Source organism: Anopheles arabiensis, chromosome 2 (genome assembly GCF_016920715.1).
Source record: "Anopheles arabiensis isolate DONGOLA chromosome 2, AaraD3, whole genome shotgun sequence".
In the NCBI taxonomy this organism is placed as follows: Eukaryota; Metazoa; Arthropoda; class Insecta; order Diptera; family Culicidae; genus Anopheles; species Anopheles arabiensis.
This window is the reverse complement of record NC_053517.1, coordinates 72589031-72605809: the sequence shown is the minus strand read 5'-3', so window position 1 is coordinate 72605809 and position 16779 is coordinate 72589031. Positions and strand designations below refer to the sequence as shown.

Genomic DNA, 16779 nt, shown 5'->3' with positions numbered 1-16779 from the left:
AACTGAAGAAGCTGGGTAGCATAGGGAACAACATGCAGCTTCTTTGCTCCTCTTGGATTTAGCCTACCTCAATAAGAGCAGCGAAAAGGCAACTCATGAGTGCTTTCTCGCAAACGATGCGCTGCGAGAGGAACAATTCCAAGAGATGACAATCAAATGGCGTGAGAGCAGCTGAGAGCGAGCTTGGTGAGCAGGTTTGTTGACCATTTTCCAGCGTTCAGCTGGAAATTGGCATCGAAGTAATAGGGCGGCTAAGAAAACTGCTCAGATGACAGCTACGGCTCAGTGTAGCGCCCGTAGTCGGTAGAAGTTGACACGTATATGAACTGTGTTCGAATCGATTTTGAAATACCAGTTCTGCTATCCTAACTGCATGGCTATTCGTAGTGAGAAGAGCTAAGAGAAGTAGAAAAATAATACTAAAAATGTGACCTAGTGGATGGAAATACGCAGTGTGTGGTTATTGAAAGTTTTCGTAGTGACATTGAACGAAACGTCACTTGTGTCCAAATCGTGCTCAAGCACTGCAAAGCAAATCACTCAAGATCGTGCGACTGGTTGGTGGATAATCAAATTTTCGTTGTGATGATTGTTTCATTGAATGGAGCGTACCAAGCATGATGCACTTCTCGATACCATATTGATTGAGTTGCATATGGGAGTGACAGAATCAAGAATATCTTTGCCGCATCGAAAGTGACAGCAAAGAGTGGTAGATGGGAATGCATCATCGTAATTATCAACTAATGGATTACAGTGGAAGTGACTGTGAGAAGTGCATTCAATATATTCGACACAGCAAAATCTATCACTTTAGTGTTGTTTGCGAAACGGTTGTAATTGTGGTCTGATAAAGCGTAGTTCATACTGGATTAAACAACAAAGGAGTGTTTGGTTCTTGTATCATGCCTGAGTAAACATACTAAGAGCCTGTCAGGTTGAAATGAAATAAAAGAAGAATTTTAATAAAACACATAGTGAAGAAAAGTAAGTATCATATGAAATGATGGTTTTGTTTTTTTTTAGTTATGACAGGGCGTTAGCAAAGATTAATGTGTTTTTTAAATTAACATTATACTTACAAAAAAACGAAAATATGTTTGAAAATAGAACAAAGCAGTAATTTTGTAATATTTGTGCTCTAACGCATAAAGTAAACTTTAATGCAAGAAATGTAACAGACTTTTTTTATTTTTTCGAAAGGAGCTTTTTTATAATAAACGTCAATTGCAGACGAATGAGCTGATTTATTTAACAAACCTTATCTGATGTCACGGCATATAATGAAAACGAAAATCCATTTACGGCCCCATACCCAGCGGTCCAATCGCTTTCACAGACGCAAGATGTTTACATCGTGAGCTTCTGGAAGCACTTATGTTTTAGGTTCACTTAATTTGCCCACTAATGGAGTATGCGAGGACTCTTCCGCACGCTACGCATGCAAATGAGCACATTACCAACCGGCTGGATATGACAAACGCTACACCATGGTTGACCCGTCGGGGATCACATTAACGTAATTTTTAATGTTCATCATAACGCTCGTTTCCGTTCGCTAGAATTTTAGCTAATAGCCCAAGCGCAGGATGCGTTCTGCCTTCCCGCAAATGACGGATGTTGGCGAGCATGGACGGCAAGAAGCAAAAATATGCTTTTCCAGTACCTGGAACATGTAAAAATGTTGCGATTCTTTTATCTGAAATTAAATCTTTTTCCTATAATGGTTTTGTACTATCGCGTTAGCAACCCAAGAGAGGATATACGATGGGAGGGAAAGAAGAATATAAAAGTGGATAAAAATAGACTGATGGAAAATGGGATCCAGTTTGATTCGCGTAGAGTAGGAATGTGTGACTTTTGAGAAAGTAAGAACCACGGATGACCTGAGCTGTGTCCGAAATTTCATTCACCTCGAACAATAAACCTTTTTTTGCGTTGGTTTTTATTGCTATGGAATAACTTTTTTGAGCTTGACAGCAAGCATTTTTCAGCTGAAGCAATCGCTGCTTGGATACGGTATTTATAGAACATATAAAATGTCTTGTTAGGAACGTCTGCAAAGTCAAACGTTCCATATCCAGGTTTGTCTTGTAGTATTAGTAAAATAAATGCGCCTTTCAGTTTTCTTAAAATAAGACTGAGTTATTTATGTTAAAAAAGAATACGTTCCTAAAAATAATAGTTTCAAGTGATTACCTCTGTTTAATACCAATAATTAGTTGAATTTTTATTAAATATGTCCAACATATATAAAGTAGATAAATAAAATTGCACAACTTGCATTGTGAGGGAGCAATTAGTACAACATGACTTTTTTTTAATACATCAGATTTGGATGCAAAAACATCTATCCAAGTAAATTTTTTTTATTGGACATCAAACGATAATTTCAGTCAGTCAAAATTATGCACTGAAAATGTTGGATTTGTTTAGCATGTGCTTTTAAGTTAGTTTTATGTATCTCTATGCACAGCTTGAGCTGCATGTATGTACAGCTGAAGTCGTCTTTGTGAAATTAACAAATGTCTGTAGATAATCTATGACAATGACTATCACATCATGATACGTGTGATTTTTTTCTAAATAAATCGTAGAATCCTTCACAATTTTAAGGCTTGACTACACGCAGAAAGCTTTAAGCTTGCTCGTGGTTATTGTTGCTCAATACTTAATCTTCCTCTTAGTTTCATTTATAATTCTGGGATTCAGAGATATACTTTGGATTTAGAATACTTTTTTTTATTTCCTTAACCAAATATAAAACTATAGCAACAGTTTTCCAGAGTAATAAAAATGAATCCTCAACAATTTACGAAACAAAAAAATTTTTTTTGTTTAAATTGTCGATGTATTAAATCCTATATTATGTCACTAAACACTTACGTTCTTGTTTTCCGCAGCAGCCAGTTTTGAAGATAACAATGTATTTTTATTCAATTTCAATGGCACATAGCGTACATTGAAATGATATTGAAAGCTTGCACATTCGGCTTCTAATTATTCATCTCTCCGATCACTTGACATGTCAGCGATCGGAAGTACCGCTTTCCCCAACGAACCGATACAATTCAATTCCGATGCAAAGCACTAAATCTTTGATAGTGTCGTTACAATCATCTTCCACCCTGTTGATCACATCCAGTGCGTATCGGAAGCCGCCCGTATTGCTTTCCGTTACATTCGTTGACAACCTTGTTGTTTGACACTGTGCCCCAAACGCACAACGATGTGCTGCTGGGCTCTAGGTTACGATCGACTCACAAATCATAAAACATGCCGTCCTGCTCTCGTCCTTGCCCACGTGCCATCCCTGACATGTACAAGGTTGTGTAGCTGCCCGTTCCATCCTTGCTTCACGGTCGTGCCTTTTATCACCGCTGGGTTCCAATGAATTTTATAGGCCCATCTTATTTCTAGCCGCCACGCTGCAAAACAAACCTGCAGCGAACCGCGAGAAGAAAACCGGCCGCTGTTGACTGTTTTCCCCTTGAACTACAGGGGGAGAATGTGTAGAATGAGTACAGAACAACACAAAAACACACACACACACCAACCTACCCCTACTGATAAACGCATTAAGATACAGGGAATCGTTGGAGCGCACGAAAACAACAGTGTTAAAAATAAAATAAAAACAAGCGAACAAATGTAACATATCGATTTCCGTGCGCGCCAATAAATTTCCGGACGGCCCAGCCGCGGAAGATAATAGGCGCGAAGCCATCCGGGATATCCGTCCGGCGAAGCAATAGCGAAGGCAAAGAGCACTCGTACAAGGCAAACGCTTTATTTATCGAGCAGTTGCCGAGCACATTGCTATTTATTGGTAAAGTCGAAACGAGCGTACGGCAACGCGCAATACAATGTCGAACCAACAAAATGTCGGACCCGCATCTCCTGGGCCGCGGGTGTATTCAGCACAATTGTAGACATCGCTGGTGATGCAATACGTCGCAGTGTGTACGGCAAATCTGCCACAACTGCCATTGTCGGGGGAGCGGATGGAAGAGTTTTGCCGGTACGCTGTTCGATGCGCTTCGACTATCCTTCACCAAAGTGAGGGGCTTTTTTGCGAACCCACCGTAACACGCTCTCAAATGGTCCGGAAGGCGACAAAGTGGCGACCAACTCAATTACTCGATGTACATCAATGAGATATCCGGCTTTGATAGGCAAAACGTGGTGCGGCAAGCGGTATATTGTGTCTTTATTCCGTACAACATCGACGTACTCGTTACAACCAGTCGAGCATTCTGCAGCAGCTTTGAGGTTTTCACTGAGGATTGTGTGTTTTTTTTCTCTTACTGTTCGGTTGTTCGATGCAGAGACAGCTTTTTGTTCGTCAAAATTGTTTGTTCACTCGGCTCTGTTCCCTTGATGTGGCATTCTTATGTAAACATGTTTGCTTCGAAATCACATCCTACACTCGTTAGGGATGTAAAATGGTAGTGCACTGTTTAGCGTTGGGAATGCTTTCATCGAAAATACGTTTGATTGCTTCCAGCGGATTCGTTTTGTGCATCCATAATTGGTTTCTTTTCATTTTCCATTGTTCAGCGCTTTGCAGCGATATTTTATGGAACACGATTTTCAAATTTACTGGAAAAGTATTTTCAACACCCATCAGAGCGAGTTGGTTGCAAACATTGACAAACATTGACAACACACACACAACAAAAACATTTTTGGCAAATTATTTGGCAAAGAATGTTTAAGAACTGTACCCGCTTTCGCAACCGGACACCCTTTTTAACGGACACGGACAACTTTTTCCGTCTACACCTTTGCGGCCGTTCACCGGCAAAAAGCACAATCGTGTCGGTGGTAGCATCTTCTATTCCCAATTTTCACACGAAAGGTGCTAAAATAGGTGCCCAGAGCATTCCCGCCTGTCGCACAATAATTTGATCACTATCACTGGCCCGGCCCAGAAACCGGAAAAGGGCTCTCCAGTAAAGCTAAATGACGCCTGGGCAGAATGTGTTCGGTGCCAAATAGCTAACACTGGAGCCCGGGCAAGAAAATGGCAACCAGGAGCTGAAAATAGAAGATTGAATCGTCGCTGCTTTTCTGCTCGTTTTGCAGCTATTTTCACTCCACTCGCTTCTGGTGACCTGAGCAAAAGCTTCATTTATAGTGTTACGCTCTAATTGTTTTCATAACCTCGAAATCGAAAACGTTCCAGGGAATGGCCCCAGACGTTTAGGGACACATCAAGGTTTTTCAAATTGTTTCAGCTGCTAAGCTATTTAATATAAGTAGTTATTAGTAGTAAGGCTATTAGTACCATAGATACACATTGTAACTGAGTATGTAATAGCATAAAAGTGATTAAATAATTGATAAAATGTAAACTTAATTATAATCAACTCAACTGTTTGATTTAGCTCTTAAAAGACATGTTTTTGGTATTTTTCTTTTACAGCTACATACATCCAACATCGTTCTAATCTCTCTGCGATGACGGAAAGAAATGCCGACATCTAGTCACAATATACAATTGGCCCCCAATCAGCATGGCATTGGCAACTCAAAGTAAAGTTCATGACACAACAACTAAGCGCCAAGAAACCGTAATAGCAAGTCGTGCACACCGAAAATGCACATAGAAAATGTTCTACGAGCATCATGTATCATTTGGGGTACGTATCTGTCTATTTGTTTTTTATTAGAGAAATGCGACCATAGCAAATTTGATTTCAAAGCAACAAAACGTACAATATTATGATTATTATTGTTATTTTTCTTGATCTGCTACTATCCACATCAAGAAATATTATTGTTGGAATGAAATCTGCAACACTGTTATAATTTTACATTTTAAAAATAATATGCCTTTAAAATCGTACTTGGTTACTGCAACGGATGAGTTTTTCGTTCATTGCTGTGAACAATAGCAATTGCAATTAAATTCTTAACATTCTTAAAATTTTCGTTTATGTATTTTCCTAATAATACTTTTAAAAGACAATGTTTATTGTCAATAATATCTCCAAAATATTTCTCAAAACAAATATTCAGGTTTCGATTCAAATCTGATCGTTTTATAATTTCATAATGATTAAAAATGAATATTTATTTAAGATAGGGTATTTTAAACTGAAACAAAATGAAAAAGAGCTAAATGACTGAATAGAAATATGTATAACGTTCTTAGTACATCCGTGTGTAGTAGGAATAAGTTATATTTCGTTTTGTTGCTTTCAAAACACAACAAATCTGAGTTAATGCTGACTCACATTTCATGAACAAATGTTTATTGTTTTACAAAAACTCACAGCTGTAGAGTCGTCCCGAAATACACAGAAGAAAAAAATCATTCCAATATGAGCACCAGACATTGAAGCGTACACAACAATTCGTGTGCAATATAAATTCGGTCGATATTTACATTGTTTTCAAGAACGTTTTTCGAACCATCACCGATGGTGTCCCGCTTATCGTTTGATCTCAGTGTTCTGCTCATTTAAACCTCCCTTTTGTTATTGTCTCACTATCGCTAACAGTACTGAATTTTTATAAGATTCCACAGAAAACATTCGTTTACGCCGATCTACCTTCAAAAAGCGTTGGGCCCACGCTCAGCAAAACTTTTATTTCTTTTTTTCAGTTTTTTCTACTTCCTTTTTTTACCGCCCGCACATGGCAGATGCAAAGGTGTACAGTGTGTGTTTACGAGACGGTTCCTCCGTCAAACCGTGCCCTGCTAACGTGCTGTTTATTCAATATTGTTCTTTTGCACGTCTGTATCATGTTGCGAACCACGCTCTGCCCCTGCCCTGATGGATGCTATATCGCTTATAGAATATTCATATATTTTCTTTGTCTCAACGTATGCCCTGTTCGTTTTTCTCCCCTCTCTCCTCTCTCTTTCTCTCTCTCTCTCTCTCTCTCTCTCTCTCTCTCTCTCTCTCTTCCTTACGCACAGTTTCCGTCAGCTCGAGCATTATAATGACCACCACGACCGAGGAGTCGGAAGCATTGCAACCGTACTTTGACTTTGACGTGCCGCGCAATCTCACCGTAACCGTGGGCCAGACCGGGTTTCTGCACTGCCGGGTGGAGCGTCTAGGCGATCAGGATGTGAGTACTGCTGCCAGTTTGTTCTCGAACATGTTCCGAGAGTTGATCTCCTTCTATCTCTCACTCGCTCGATGACTGCTTGCTCGCTCATACGCATTGCGCCCAGGCATACCTTGTGCCGTGTGCGTAATTTCCAATACCTCGAGAATCGATTCTCACACCACATTGAAATCGATAAACGAAGTTAAATTAATTTTGGAAAATACTGCCTGAACGTGCTACAATCAAGCATGAGCAGGGACGTGTGTTCTAGCAAGGATGAACCATCCAGCACCATTTATTCAATGTAACAACCGCTTGGGGAGTATATAAAACCTTGTTACAAAAAATGTACATCATTATACAAGACAACGATCAATTATTTACTACTATACAGAACAAAAAGCGTATGTTCACTTAAAAGCAAATGCCTTTGATGTTTAACATACCGTGCCAAAAATGGTTTCCATCAAATGAAACACTAATCAAATAGTTTCAAACCTGATGCGACTGGTATTCGATGACTGCGTCCAGATACTGGAGCAGTCGTGAATAGAGCCGCACCACAATGTAATTAAATTATACATCATCAATCTTTCATTAAACGCTAGTGTTAATTGAAACTCTGAATAAATTGATGGAATTTTACGGTTTGCATAGGTTGCGTGGATTCGGCAGCGTGATCTGCATATACTTACGATGGGAGCATCAACCTACACCTCGGACCAACGATTTCAGGTACGTTTTGGGCACAACTTTCTCCACAGTCAAAATTGATTAGGTACAAAAAAAGCTCAGCTTCCACCACTCACACGCCAACTCCCGGCTGGCTGGCCACAGGTGCCGGTGTGGAAAATCCAATCAATTAGTGCACACCCTACGTAGAAGTTTAAGTGGAATTTTGACCCATTTTCCGTTTGCCGATTACTTTTTTTCTCTTCCACTACTACCGTAGGTGATACGGCCGGAAGGTTCCGTCAACTGGACGCTGCAGATAAAATACCCCCAAACACGAGACTCGGGCGTGTACGAATGCCAAATCAACACCGAACCGAAAATGTCCCTGTCATATGTGTTGAATGTAATTGGTGAGTTTACAACAAGCGGAGGTTATTATGTTGTGGGATTGGTAATTGGTCAGAGAAGCGAAACGCTGGCAGCAGAAACCATAACTGGTGCCTCAAAAACCCTGCGTCCTCCATTTTTTTTTTACTTTTGGGCTTCACCCTTCTCGCATTGTTGCAGCATCACCTCGGGTAACCTTTTCCTTTCAATGGCTAACGCCTCGGCTTTCAGTGGCAAAAACTTTTTTGAGGTGATGCATTTCAGCCTGAAAGTGGAGCACAAGTTTGCAGAATAAATCATCTAATTTAATTTAAAAACTCACCCGGGCATGAAATAAACAAGGAGCACAGCAGCATCCCGCTCACGCACACAACTGTTCACATTTCATTCACAACGTACAGGTCGGCAGGCGGCAACTCATACCCCATGGAGGATTGCGAGGATGTCCGGATGGGGCACCAGTTTTCATGCGAAAAAAGCGAACACGAGCCTCAGTAGTAGGTGCCCGTGTATGTGAGTGTATGTGTGTGTGTACTGGTTTAGCTCAAAGCCACAGGGCGTAATTGGCCTTGTCGTGTTTGGCTTCTTTCCTTTTTTGCACTGCTCACTGCTGAGACGTAAATTTAATAACTTTGTCCTTCGGCTATCCGAGTATGGTCCTGATGGGGATGGAGTGGTATATGCATGCCTATGCGTGTGTGAGTGTGCACTAACGGGGTACACCTTCATCATGCTCAAAAACGCATACGTACATACCAAAGGTTACCGAAACCTTTTAAGGAGGACGTACGTATGGCCCCGGTGCCGCATCTTCTGGCATGCGTGTTACATTAAAATACCGTCAGATATTACGTCGTAGCACAATTTGGTCTGCATGATTTTGTTCCCAAGTTCTTCGTATCCGAAGACACCTTGAGTTACAGGGAAAACGAACCATATGCAGACATATTTAAATATAATTACATATTTTGTTGTAATAATGATTTCACGTGAATGTGAAGCTCGGAACAAAACAAAAAGAAAGGTTTGAGAATTGAAGCCTTGAAATATTGCTCTCTCAAATAATCGTAGCTTGCGTTCCATTCGGTTTGAATTTGAGTTTTAAGAAAAAAAATTTTCTTCATTGTCTCGACTTGATTTTTTCGACGTGAATTCGCAAAAACTTCGAATTAAAAATATTATAATTATTGTAACACTTGCCCGACCATACAGTGGGCCGCTTAATATCCCTGCCGTGCTTTGCGGCCCACATTAGAGCCACCCAGTGCTGGAGCTAAGCGTAAAAGTTTAATCACTACTCCCCTACCATAACCTGCTTACGAGCAACACTGATTGGCTAAATGAGCAAGACACTCATTGGGTGTGTGTAGTGTGTCTCAAGCCTTCACTGTCTCTATGTTTTCTGCCTGCCCATTAACCTGACGGCTTGGGTACCGCTTGGGCCGTACCACACTTTAACGGCTACGGTGCCGTAACAACGCCCTGCCGCTCTCGGCGTGATTCGTAATGAAAGCTCCATTGTATGTCCAAAGCAGTGGAGGGAGGGTGCGAAATGGTTCATAGGCATGCACCCGAGTCCAGTCGGATCGGTAGACGGAAAGCCCCCCGTATAAGCCCCGAACGATAGGAGTTAGTGGTGGATTATAGGGCCAAAGTGCTGAGCTTTTACTTTCGCCCGAGACCAAGTGCGCCGTAGTACGTAGAGGACGGGTTAATTGATTTTCCGACCATTGTAATATGCTCCACGCGTGACCGTTCGCTATCGCGCGCAACCCTCATTTTCGGCTCCGGAGGCGTCGAAATGTGGTGTTAAATTTGATGTAGGTCGGTGTTGATAACATGCTCATAAACACTCCCATCCATTAGCGGGCGTCTAAGCCGTCTGCTGTGCAGCGGATACCCACATGCCACCGACGCCACATACCGATCGGAGCGGACCAGCATCTGTCCGGTAGGCAAATGAACCTGTTTACCGACGGCGACCCGTACACATGCCCCACAGCCACCGAGCACGTCAGATGTCAATTTGGGCAGACGGAAAACAATTTGTTTGTTTATGGCTTTAGTTTTTCTCACGCTTCATGAATTTTCGCCAAACGGATGAGCAAAAAAATCATTGGAAAACTTGCACACGACCTGCCCTGCTGCCGTTGTGCGCTCCACGGCAGTTGACAAACAACACGACCAAACAACATTCACGCCGAACACCAAACTTTCTCCGAGCACTGGCTATAAGTACACACACACCAACACACCGAGCGACACCATACGACGGGAGTTGTCATCTGCCTAAATGGTTTCCCAAAAACGCACCGCTTTGCGCACAGCTTCGGCCGGTCGAAGTTTCATTTAAATATTTGCCCAAGGGGTTCCGACATCTCCGTACCGGTTGTCGGTTTCCTCGCCCGTTGCTGTTCCCGGCACTCAGCTTGCACATCCCGCCTCAGCACGGCAAACGCGACGTCTTCCCCGGCATTATCTTTGCTGCCCTGCCAAAGGCACAGCGTCGCCAGGGCTCGAAGACGATGCCTTTCTTGCACTTTTGCTGCACATAAACTGTGCCGTTTTGGTGGTGAGTACACACACACACCCACAAACGCACAGACAGGACGCACGTAGTCTGAAAAAAAGGCTAGTTTGTCGGAAAACCGAACTTTTCTGATGCGAAATCTCTCTTCCGGTGTTGCCGTGTGCCGCCTTTCGCTGCAGCGTTCGCAAACGTTGTTCGAACGCAATTTCACTTCGCCGCATTGTACGGCGAACGGTGGTGGGATAGAAAAGTCAACACATTCCTGTTGATGTTGGGCGATTTTGTTTTTTTTTCTGTTTCCCAACATACATACCCAGCCAAAGAGGGGGGGATATTTTCCCCCAGCTCTTTTATTCTTTCGCTTTTCACCCAGGCAAAAGAGGTTGGAAAAGTGTTTATTTAAATTTGGAAAATGATTTCATTCGAGTCGGCCCCAACGGTATACGGGCTTTTTGTGGCATTTCGCAAAAGAAGCAACTATGGTGCTAACGCAACATAGTTTAGTTTACTTTAGCGTGTTGAACTCTTCCGGGTGCGAGCAGTTTCCGCAGTTCCAAATGCTCGTGGGAATTTGCTTTTCAATCAGAACTGGTAAGCTTGCTAGTGACGTAGAGCAAACGTAACCAAAAACATCAATGTTCGACTAAATTCACTTTTGAAGCCACCAAAACGATGCCAATGATGCAGTAGGTTAGGTTAGTAGCTGGACAGACACGGAAACAATTCACCCTACGATTGGTTACTTTACCCTCTATTTGAAATTATCGTATCGTACCATCGGAAGCTTATATGTTATGCGTTTCTTCTCCTGCCATGCCACACCGCAGAGCTGCGTGCACGAATATTGGGACCGTCGGACATATTCATAAAATCGGGCAGTGAGATAACCATGGTTTGCGTCATCCAGCAAGGACCACACGAACTAGGCACGGTTTTCTGGTACAAGGGTAGGTCCTGCCAGGTCGCCTCACGAAATCAGCGGCCCACCACACTGACTGTCTGCAGACATGTCTTTAATTTATTTCGCTCTCATCTGACGTGATTCTGTGCCGGTACGGTTTTGTTGCCTTTGCAGGAAACACGCTGGTGGAGCCCCTCGCACAGGAAAACGACATCCATTCGGGCGATCGTGGACGGATCACCATCGAAACAGATTGGACAGATGCCCTGACATCTAGGTAATAATAAAAGTGTAGCAGAGCGAAATAATTGAACAAGAATGCCGCTGTGCCTCTTCTGCACTGACCCATCCACCCGTCCCCGTACGATATGCGTCGTCTCGGTCGTTTAGTCGGCGTTTGTCACGAACGGTTACAGCTCGTCACGGTGGTGTTGTGTTAGGGCTGTGATTGAAATCTGAGGTCAATTCGCTAGCTTCGAAGACAATTGTGAATATTGGAATGGCTGAGGGATTGTGAATTTAATGAATGATTCCTTTCATTTGTAATTATCTGCCTTCAGTGAAATCCCTTCAAGATAAAGCGCAATCCTAAACCGTGGCGTTGGATGTTTCTGAACAATGCACACAAGTTTTAAGCTAAATAACAATGCATGGTTTCGTTAATCAACCTTTGCCATTTCGTAAGAGATAAAGTTAAATCACCCTGTAGTCTGTGTTCGGATCCAAAGTTTCTTGTCCAGCTCTGTCCCTTTTTAAAGTAGATATCTCTCCAATTATAGTCGCAATGATGTACCCAGCAGGGTGAGCTACAATAGGAAATGAAACTATATCATAAAAATACCCCTATGGCCGACCCATCTTCCTCAACCTTACCATTATTATTCCGAACGTCTCAGGAACAGCGAGAAGCAGAGAAAGCAATTACGAAACCCCGTTCGGCTATCCGAGTGTACGATTGCATCATGGCTGCAATTGCAGCTAGCAAACTTCACAGAAACAAAATCCTTACAGCTCAAACGCAACCCAACCGGCACCTTTGTTTTCCGGCTCCTCTCCGGCCAATGATGACTTCCCGCAAGGATGAAAAGCTGCACCGAGCTCGGTTTTGTAAGGCGCTCCCAGAGCTTTATGCTTCACGCAACGGTGCATTCTTCCAGGATTGCGCTCACACCCGTGCGCTGGGGGTGGAGTGTTTCGGCGAGTAAAGAAGGGTTTTATGGGTGCAGAATTAGGAGGTTTGTACTGTGTAGCTAAGCAGGGCAGCCAGTGGGTGTCTGCTAAAAGGGTGAGATGAGTGCTCCGTAATATACATGAGTATGCAAATATCACCCAGCCAGCAATGGTTGCACTGGTTCAGGTAACTAGACAATTGCATTCCACCTTTGACGGCGCTAGCCAGACCCGGGACCGAGACGACGACCACGGGCGACGGTGGTGAATATGTTCCGAATTGTGGTTTTCGGTGATAGCTTTAGTTGTTAATCTCGATCCTCCTCTTTTTCTCTCCTGCACACCTGGGGTGGGATTGGACGATAATATTGATGTTGGACCTCCGCCACAATCCGCAACACAAACCAAACCAACATGTGCGCGCCGGCACTGCACCGTTTTTGTGGACCCTGCGGTTACTTCTTCTTCTTCTTCGGCTGTGTGCTGTGGCTGCCCTGCTTTGCCGGCGGATACGGGCGGACACAGATTAAAGATAAAGCGAGCTATTCAGGGCGATACCGGAAACTACACCTGTGTACCGACGATGGCCCGCTCTGCAAGCGTCTATGCTCATGTAATTAGTGGTAAGTTATGGTTGACTTGAGCCAACATACGAATTGTATTTGATCATGTATGAGGAGGGATGGCGATGAAGGCAGGAGGTAGAACCATAGTCACTTGCATACGGAACCCTGCACGAACAGTGAATGCACAAAGCAAGTGTAATACAGACAACCATGCAAGGGGTGAAAAAAACGGAAGCACACGTACAGCAGCACGAAGGAAAAAACACCACAATTTTCATTGCAATGGGTGTAAAGAAGCGTCATAATGCCATGATATGTGTAAGAGGAGGCTCTCTCCTGGACACACTCGCAGGACACACAAAGACACAAAAGTACCACATGGATGAATGAGCAGGCACGTAGCGGCAAAATGGATTGTGCTTCGTTTTGAATCGTTTGCATGTATTTTGTTGTATTCGGTTTTTTTTATACTTTTTTATACATACTTTTCACTTCCAACTTTCTTATCCACCTCTGCCCCACGTATGCTCGTGCGTGTTTCTTCGACCAGAGGCACCCGGTTGAAGTTAATTCTCCAAATAGCATCGTCTCATTTACATAAGGGTCGTTTCCGTCTGTGCCCAGTGCCTCCCCCCCCGCACACAGTGGGCCGAATTATTGACAGCAAGGACATTGGGTTGGTTTTAAGCGCCTGGGATTACACGTATCAACGTATTCCTGTCGCATCTTTTCGGGTGAAGTGAAACGGAGCTAAAAAATCAACACAACACACCCGGGCTCCGAGTCAGTTCCCTGAGCAGGAACATGTAAAATTCGATTTATATCCAGCTTTGTTTGAGAACCGTTTTTCTATGGGGCAGCTTGAGCCTCCAGGACTATTTATGTTGGACGCATGTCCCGTATGTGCATCACAGTGGTATGCCGACCGAGACCGTAAAGGCGTTGTGCTTCCTGATACACGATCGTTTTCTAGGCCACATGTTCGTGTACTGCATCACCGACTACTGCAATGGGGGATCATCTTTAGAGATATGCTTAAGTTATGAATTTAAGAGCAACGTTCTGAATTTTGCTTTAACGAAAGGAATTCAACAGATAACGCTCATTCGTGCTTGTGTTGGGGTCATTGCTTGTACTTTATCAAGAATTTTGAATCGATTGATTTATATTATAAAAAACGAGTAGTCAGATAACACATTTGTTTAAAGCGATATTATTTTCAATCTTGCACGCCGTCCCTTCTACATCTGTTCCATTATATAAATTATAAACAACCCGTGCAATAGCTATTTCTATAAACTCTCGAAACGCAAATGCCTTCGCAGCATTAAATTGAGTTGCTTTGCAGGGATCCCGTTTTAGCTACCATTTATTTTTTTGCACAAAAACAAACCACCTTCTGAATAAATCTGTCGCTTGTAAGCCTTTACGAGCGTGATGTAAACATTCGCGCGAGCGAAAATACACCAACCATACAATGGCCGTCAACAAAGACAACAAAAAAATATCGCCCACCACCCTTCCCCTTCTTTTGCAGGTGAGCATCCAGCGGCAATGCAGCACAATGCGGCCCCCAGCACCGTCGGTCACCGAACGTTACGGCGCAGCATGTGCATACTATTATTATTGCACCTGGCCACTTTGCTCTACCTGCTGAGCGATCGGTGCTGCTCCCGGCGTTCCGGTGGACAGAGAAATATCCTGCAGCGACCAACGGCATCCCATCGTTCGGCCCGTGGCGTTGCTTCGGGCCGGCGTTGTGAAACGATCGTTTTTTCCACCCATCCCAGCTAGCACAAAGTTTCGCAATTTGGCATACCGGGCGCCAAATGGAATCTCGCACGTATGATGATGCACCCGGGCACGGCCACACGTCGCACTGTCCAGCGAAACCTTTCCGCGCTCCCCGCGCAGTAGTGCCCTGCAGTTGCGGGGAAATTTATTGTTTCATTTGCTGCAAAACGGCACCTCCGTTCGAACTGCACCTTTACCCCATCGTTGCATCCACCACACGTGGCTAGGACGCTAAGTGTCCTGGGAGCAGCTTAAAGAAAGGCGAGCAGTGCACACACACACACGCTCACAAAAATAAAACCGTACAGACAAAATCGAAAATATCTTCATTCATAGCGAGCATTCTGATTCATCATACATACCTAAGGCAAGTGCTCTGCACAACACACATGCATGCCTCCGCAAACGAATGGTTCGGTAATATGAAAGAGAACAAATCAACCGAGTGTAGTCGACGGCAAGCCTGGATTAAATTTTCTTCCCGCTCTTTTGCCGGGCGCTGGGAATATAATGCCCTTCCCAGCGTCAACCGAACGAGCGTAAGATCCGCCGACCGGGGAATCGCACGTATGGAACCGATGGCGAAACAACTGAAGCATACCGTGGCAATAGAAGCCGGACTGCATTTTCCTTTGCGCGTTGCTTTTTTGCTTCCGATCGATCGCCCTGGTTTGAATCGGTGTCGGTTCGGAATTGAATCATTCAATGCACGAGACGTGCGCTAGTTTTCTTCAACCGCTTCGACCGGTACCGGCGCATATGTTCGATACGTTTCTTTGATAGCAAAGCAAAACAAAAACAACACAACCACACACACAGACACACCCATGAAAGGCACACTCACACTCTAGGTAGATAAAAGAGGATAATTTCATCTCCAAATATGTATACAAAATTAGATGGAGTTTGCCATTTGATGAAATAAACACATTTGAAACACAACTTTCAACTGCAGCCCTTGTTTGTCTGGCACCGACCAGAACTGTGAAACTGACAAAATCCAAGCGAAAGAAAAGCTATAAGAAACGAGCGCAGAAAGACGATTCAGTATTATTAAACAACTCACGAAAGTGTTGACAAGCTCGTAACATTATCTTAACTGTAGTCCTTCACAGCCGAAATCTCTTCCTCACTGACTGGGCTCAGCATTCGGGGAAAGTGAATTAGTTTACCACTAAATTTCACCTGCATCGAGCAACAGGCAAGGAGGTCTGAAAGCTGCTTGATCAAACAGACTATCACCACCACTTCTTCCACCTTCACCTAGGGCATCCCAGCGCCAACTTGGCCGTGTCGGGACAAATTAGAGCGGTGTTGATGGTTGATGGTTCCAGCATTCGAGACAAAGTTATCGCCTAATGTACCGTGTAGTATTGGAAGTGTTAATTAATTTGACATAATATCACCTGGTTCGCTCAGCGGGATCACTATTTCGAGCGACAACGATAATCTTTAGTGGAGAGCCATAACTTTCGAGCACAACCGGCATTCAAAACTTTGACTTTCCTTCAATATTCCTGGCGCGTACCAATCAAAATCACAGACGGAGGACGATCGGCTACTCGAACGCACCACCTGGCCAGTTGATGTTCCGGGCCGCCATGGGATGCTGATGATTATTATTGCAGGAGATAATTAAGTCTTCGTGCGGGACCGTAAGCTCTACCACAAGTCCGATAAGTCCGGAA

At 43.5% G+C, this 16779-nt stretch overlaps 1 protein-coding gene across 1 annotated transcript; it reads left to right on the top strand.

Annotated features, from left to right (window-relative positions):
* Window positions 1–250: 250 nt before the first annotated feature.
* On the top strand, window positions 251–16040 carry LOC120895741 (zwei Ig domain protein zig-8-like). Its single transcript, XM_040299318.1, has 9 exons — window positions 251–987; window positions 5429–5645; window positions 6932–7086; window positions 7726–7803; window positions 8021–8153; window positions 11488–11607; window positions 11736–11838; window positions 13257–13354; window positions 14835–16040. Exons 2-9 carry the CDS (start codon window positions 5603–5605, stop codon window positions 15089–15091), a joined length of 987 nt encoding a protein of 328 aa, XP_040155252.1. The 5' UTR covers window positions 251–987; window positions 5429–5602; the 3' UTR covers window positions 15092–16040.
* The last annotated feature ends 739 nt before the right edge of the window (window positions 16041–16779 follow it).

Bases quoted from the DNA above. Each gene is read 5' to 3' on its own strand.
- LOC120895741 (XM_040299318.1), top strand. From the start codon at position 5,603: ATGCACATAGAAAATGTTCTACGAGCATCATGTATCATTTGGG. The intron at 5,646-6,931 runs GTACGTATCTGT...CCTTACGCACAG, and splicing joins AGCATCATGTATCATTTGGG to TTTCCGTCAGCTCGAGCATT. The intron at 11,839-13,256 runs GTAATAATAAAA...GGGCGGACACAG, and splicing joins ACAGATGCCCTGACATCTAG to ATTAAAGATAAAGCGAGCTA.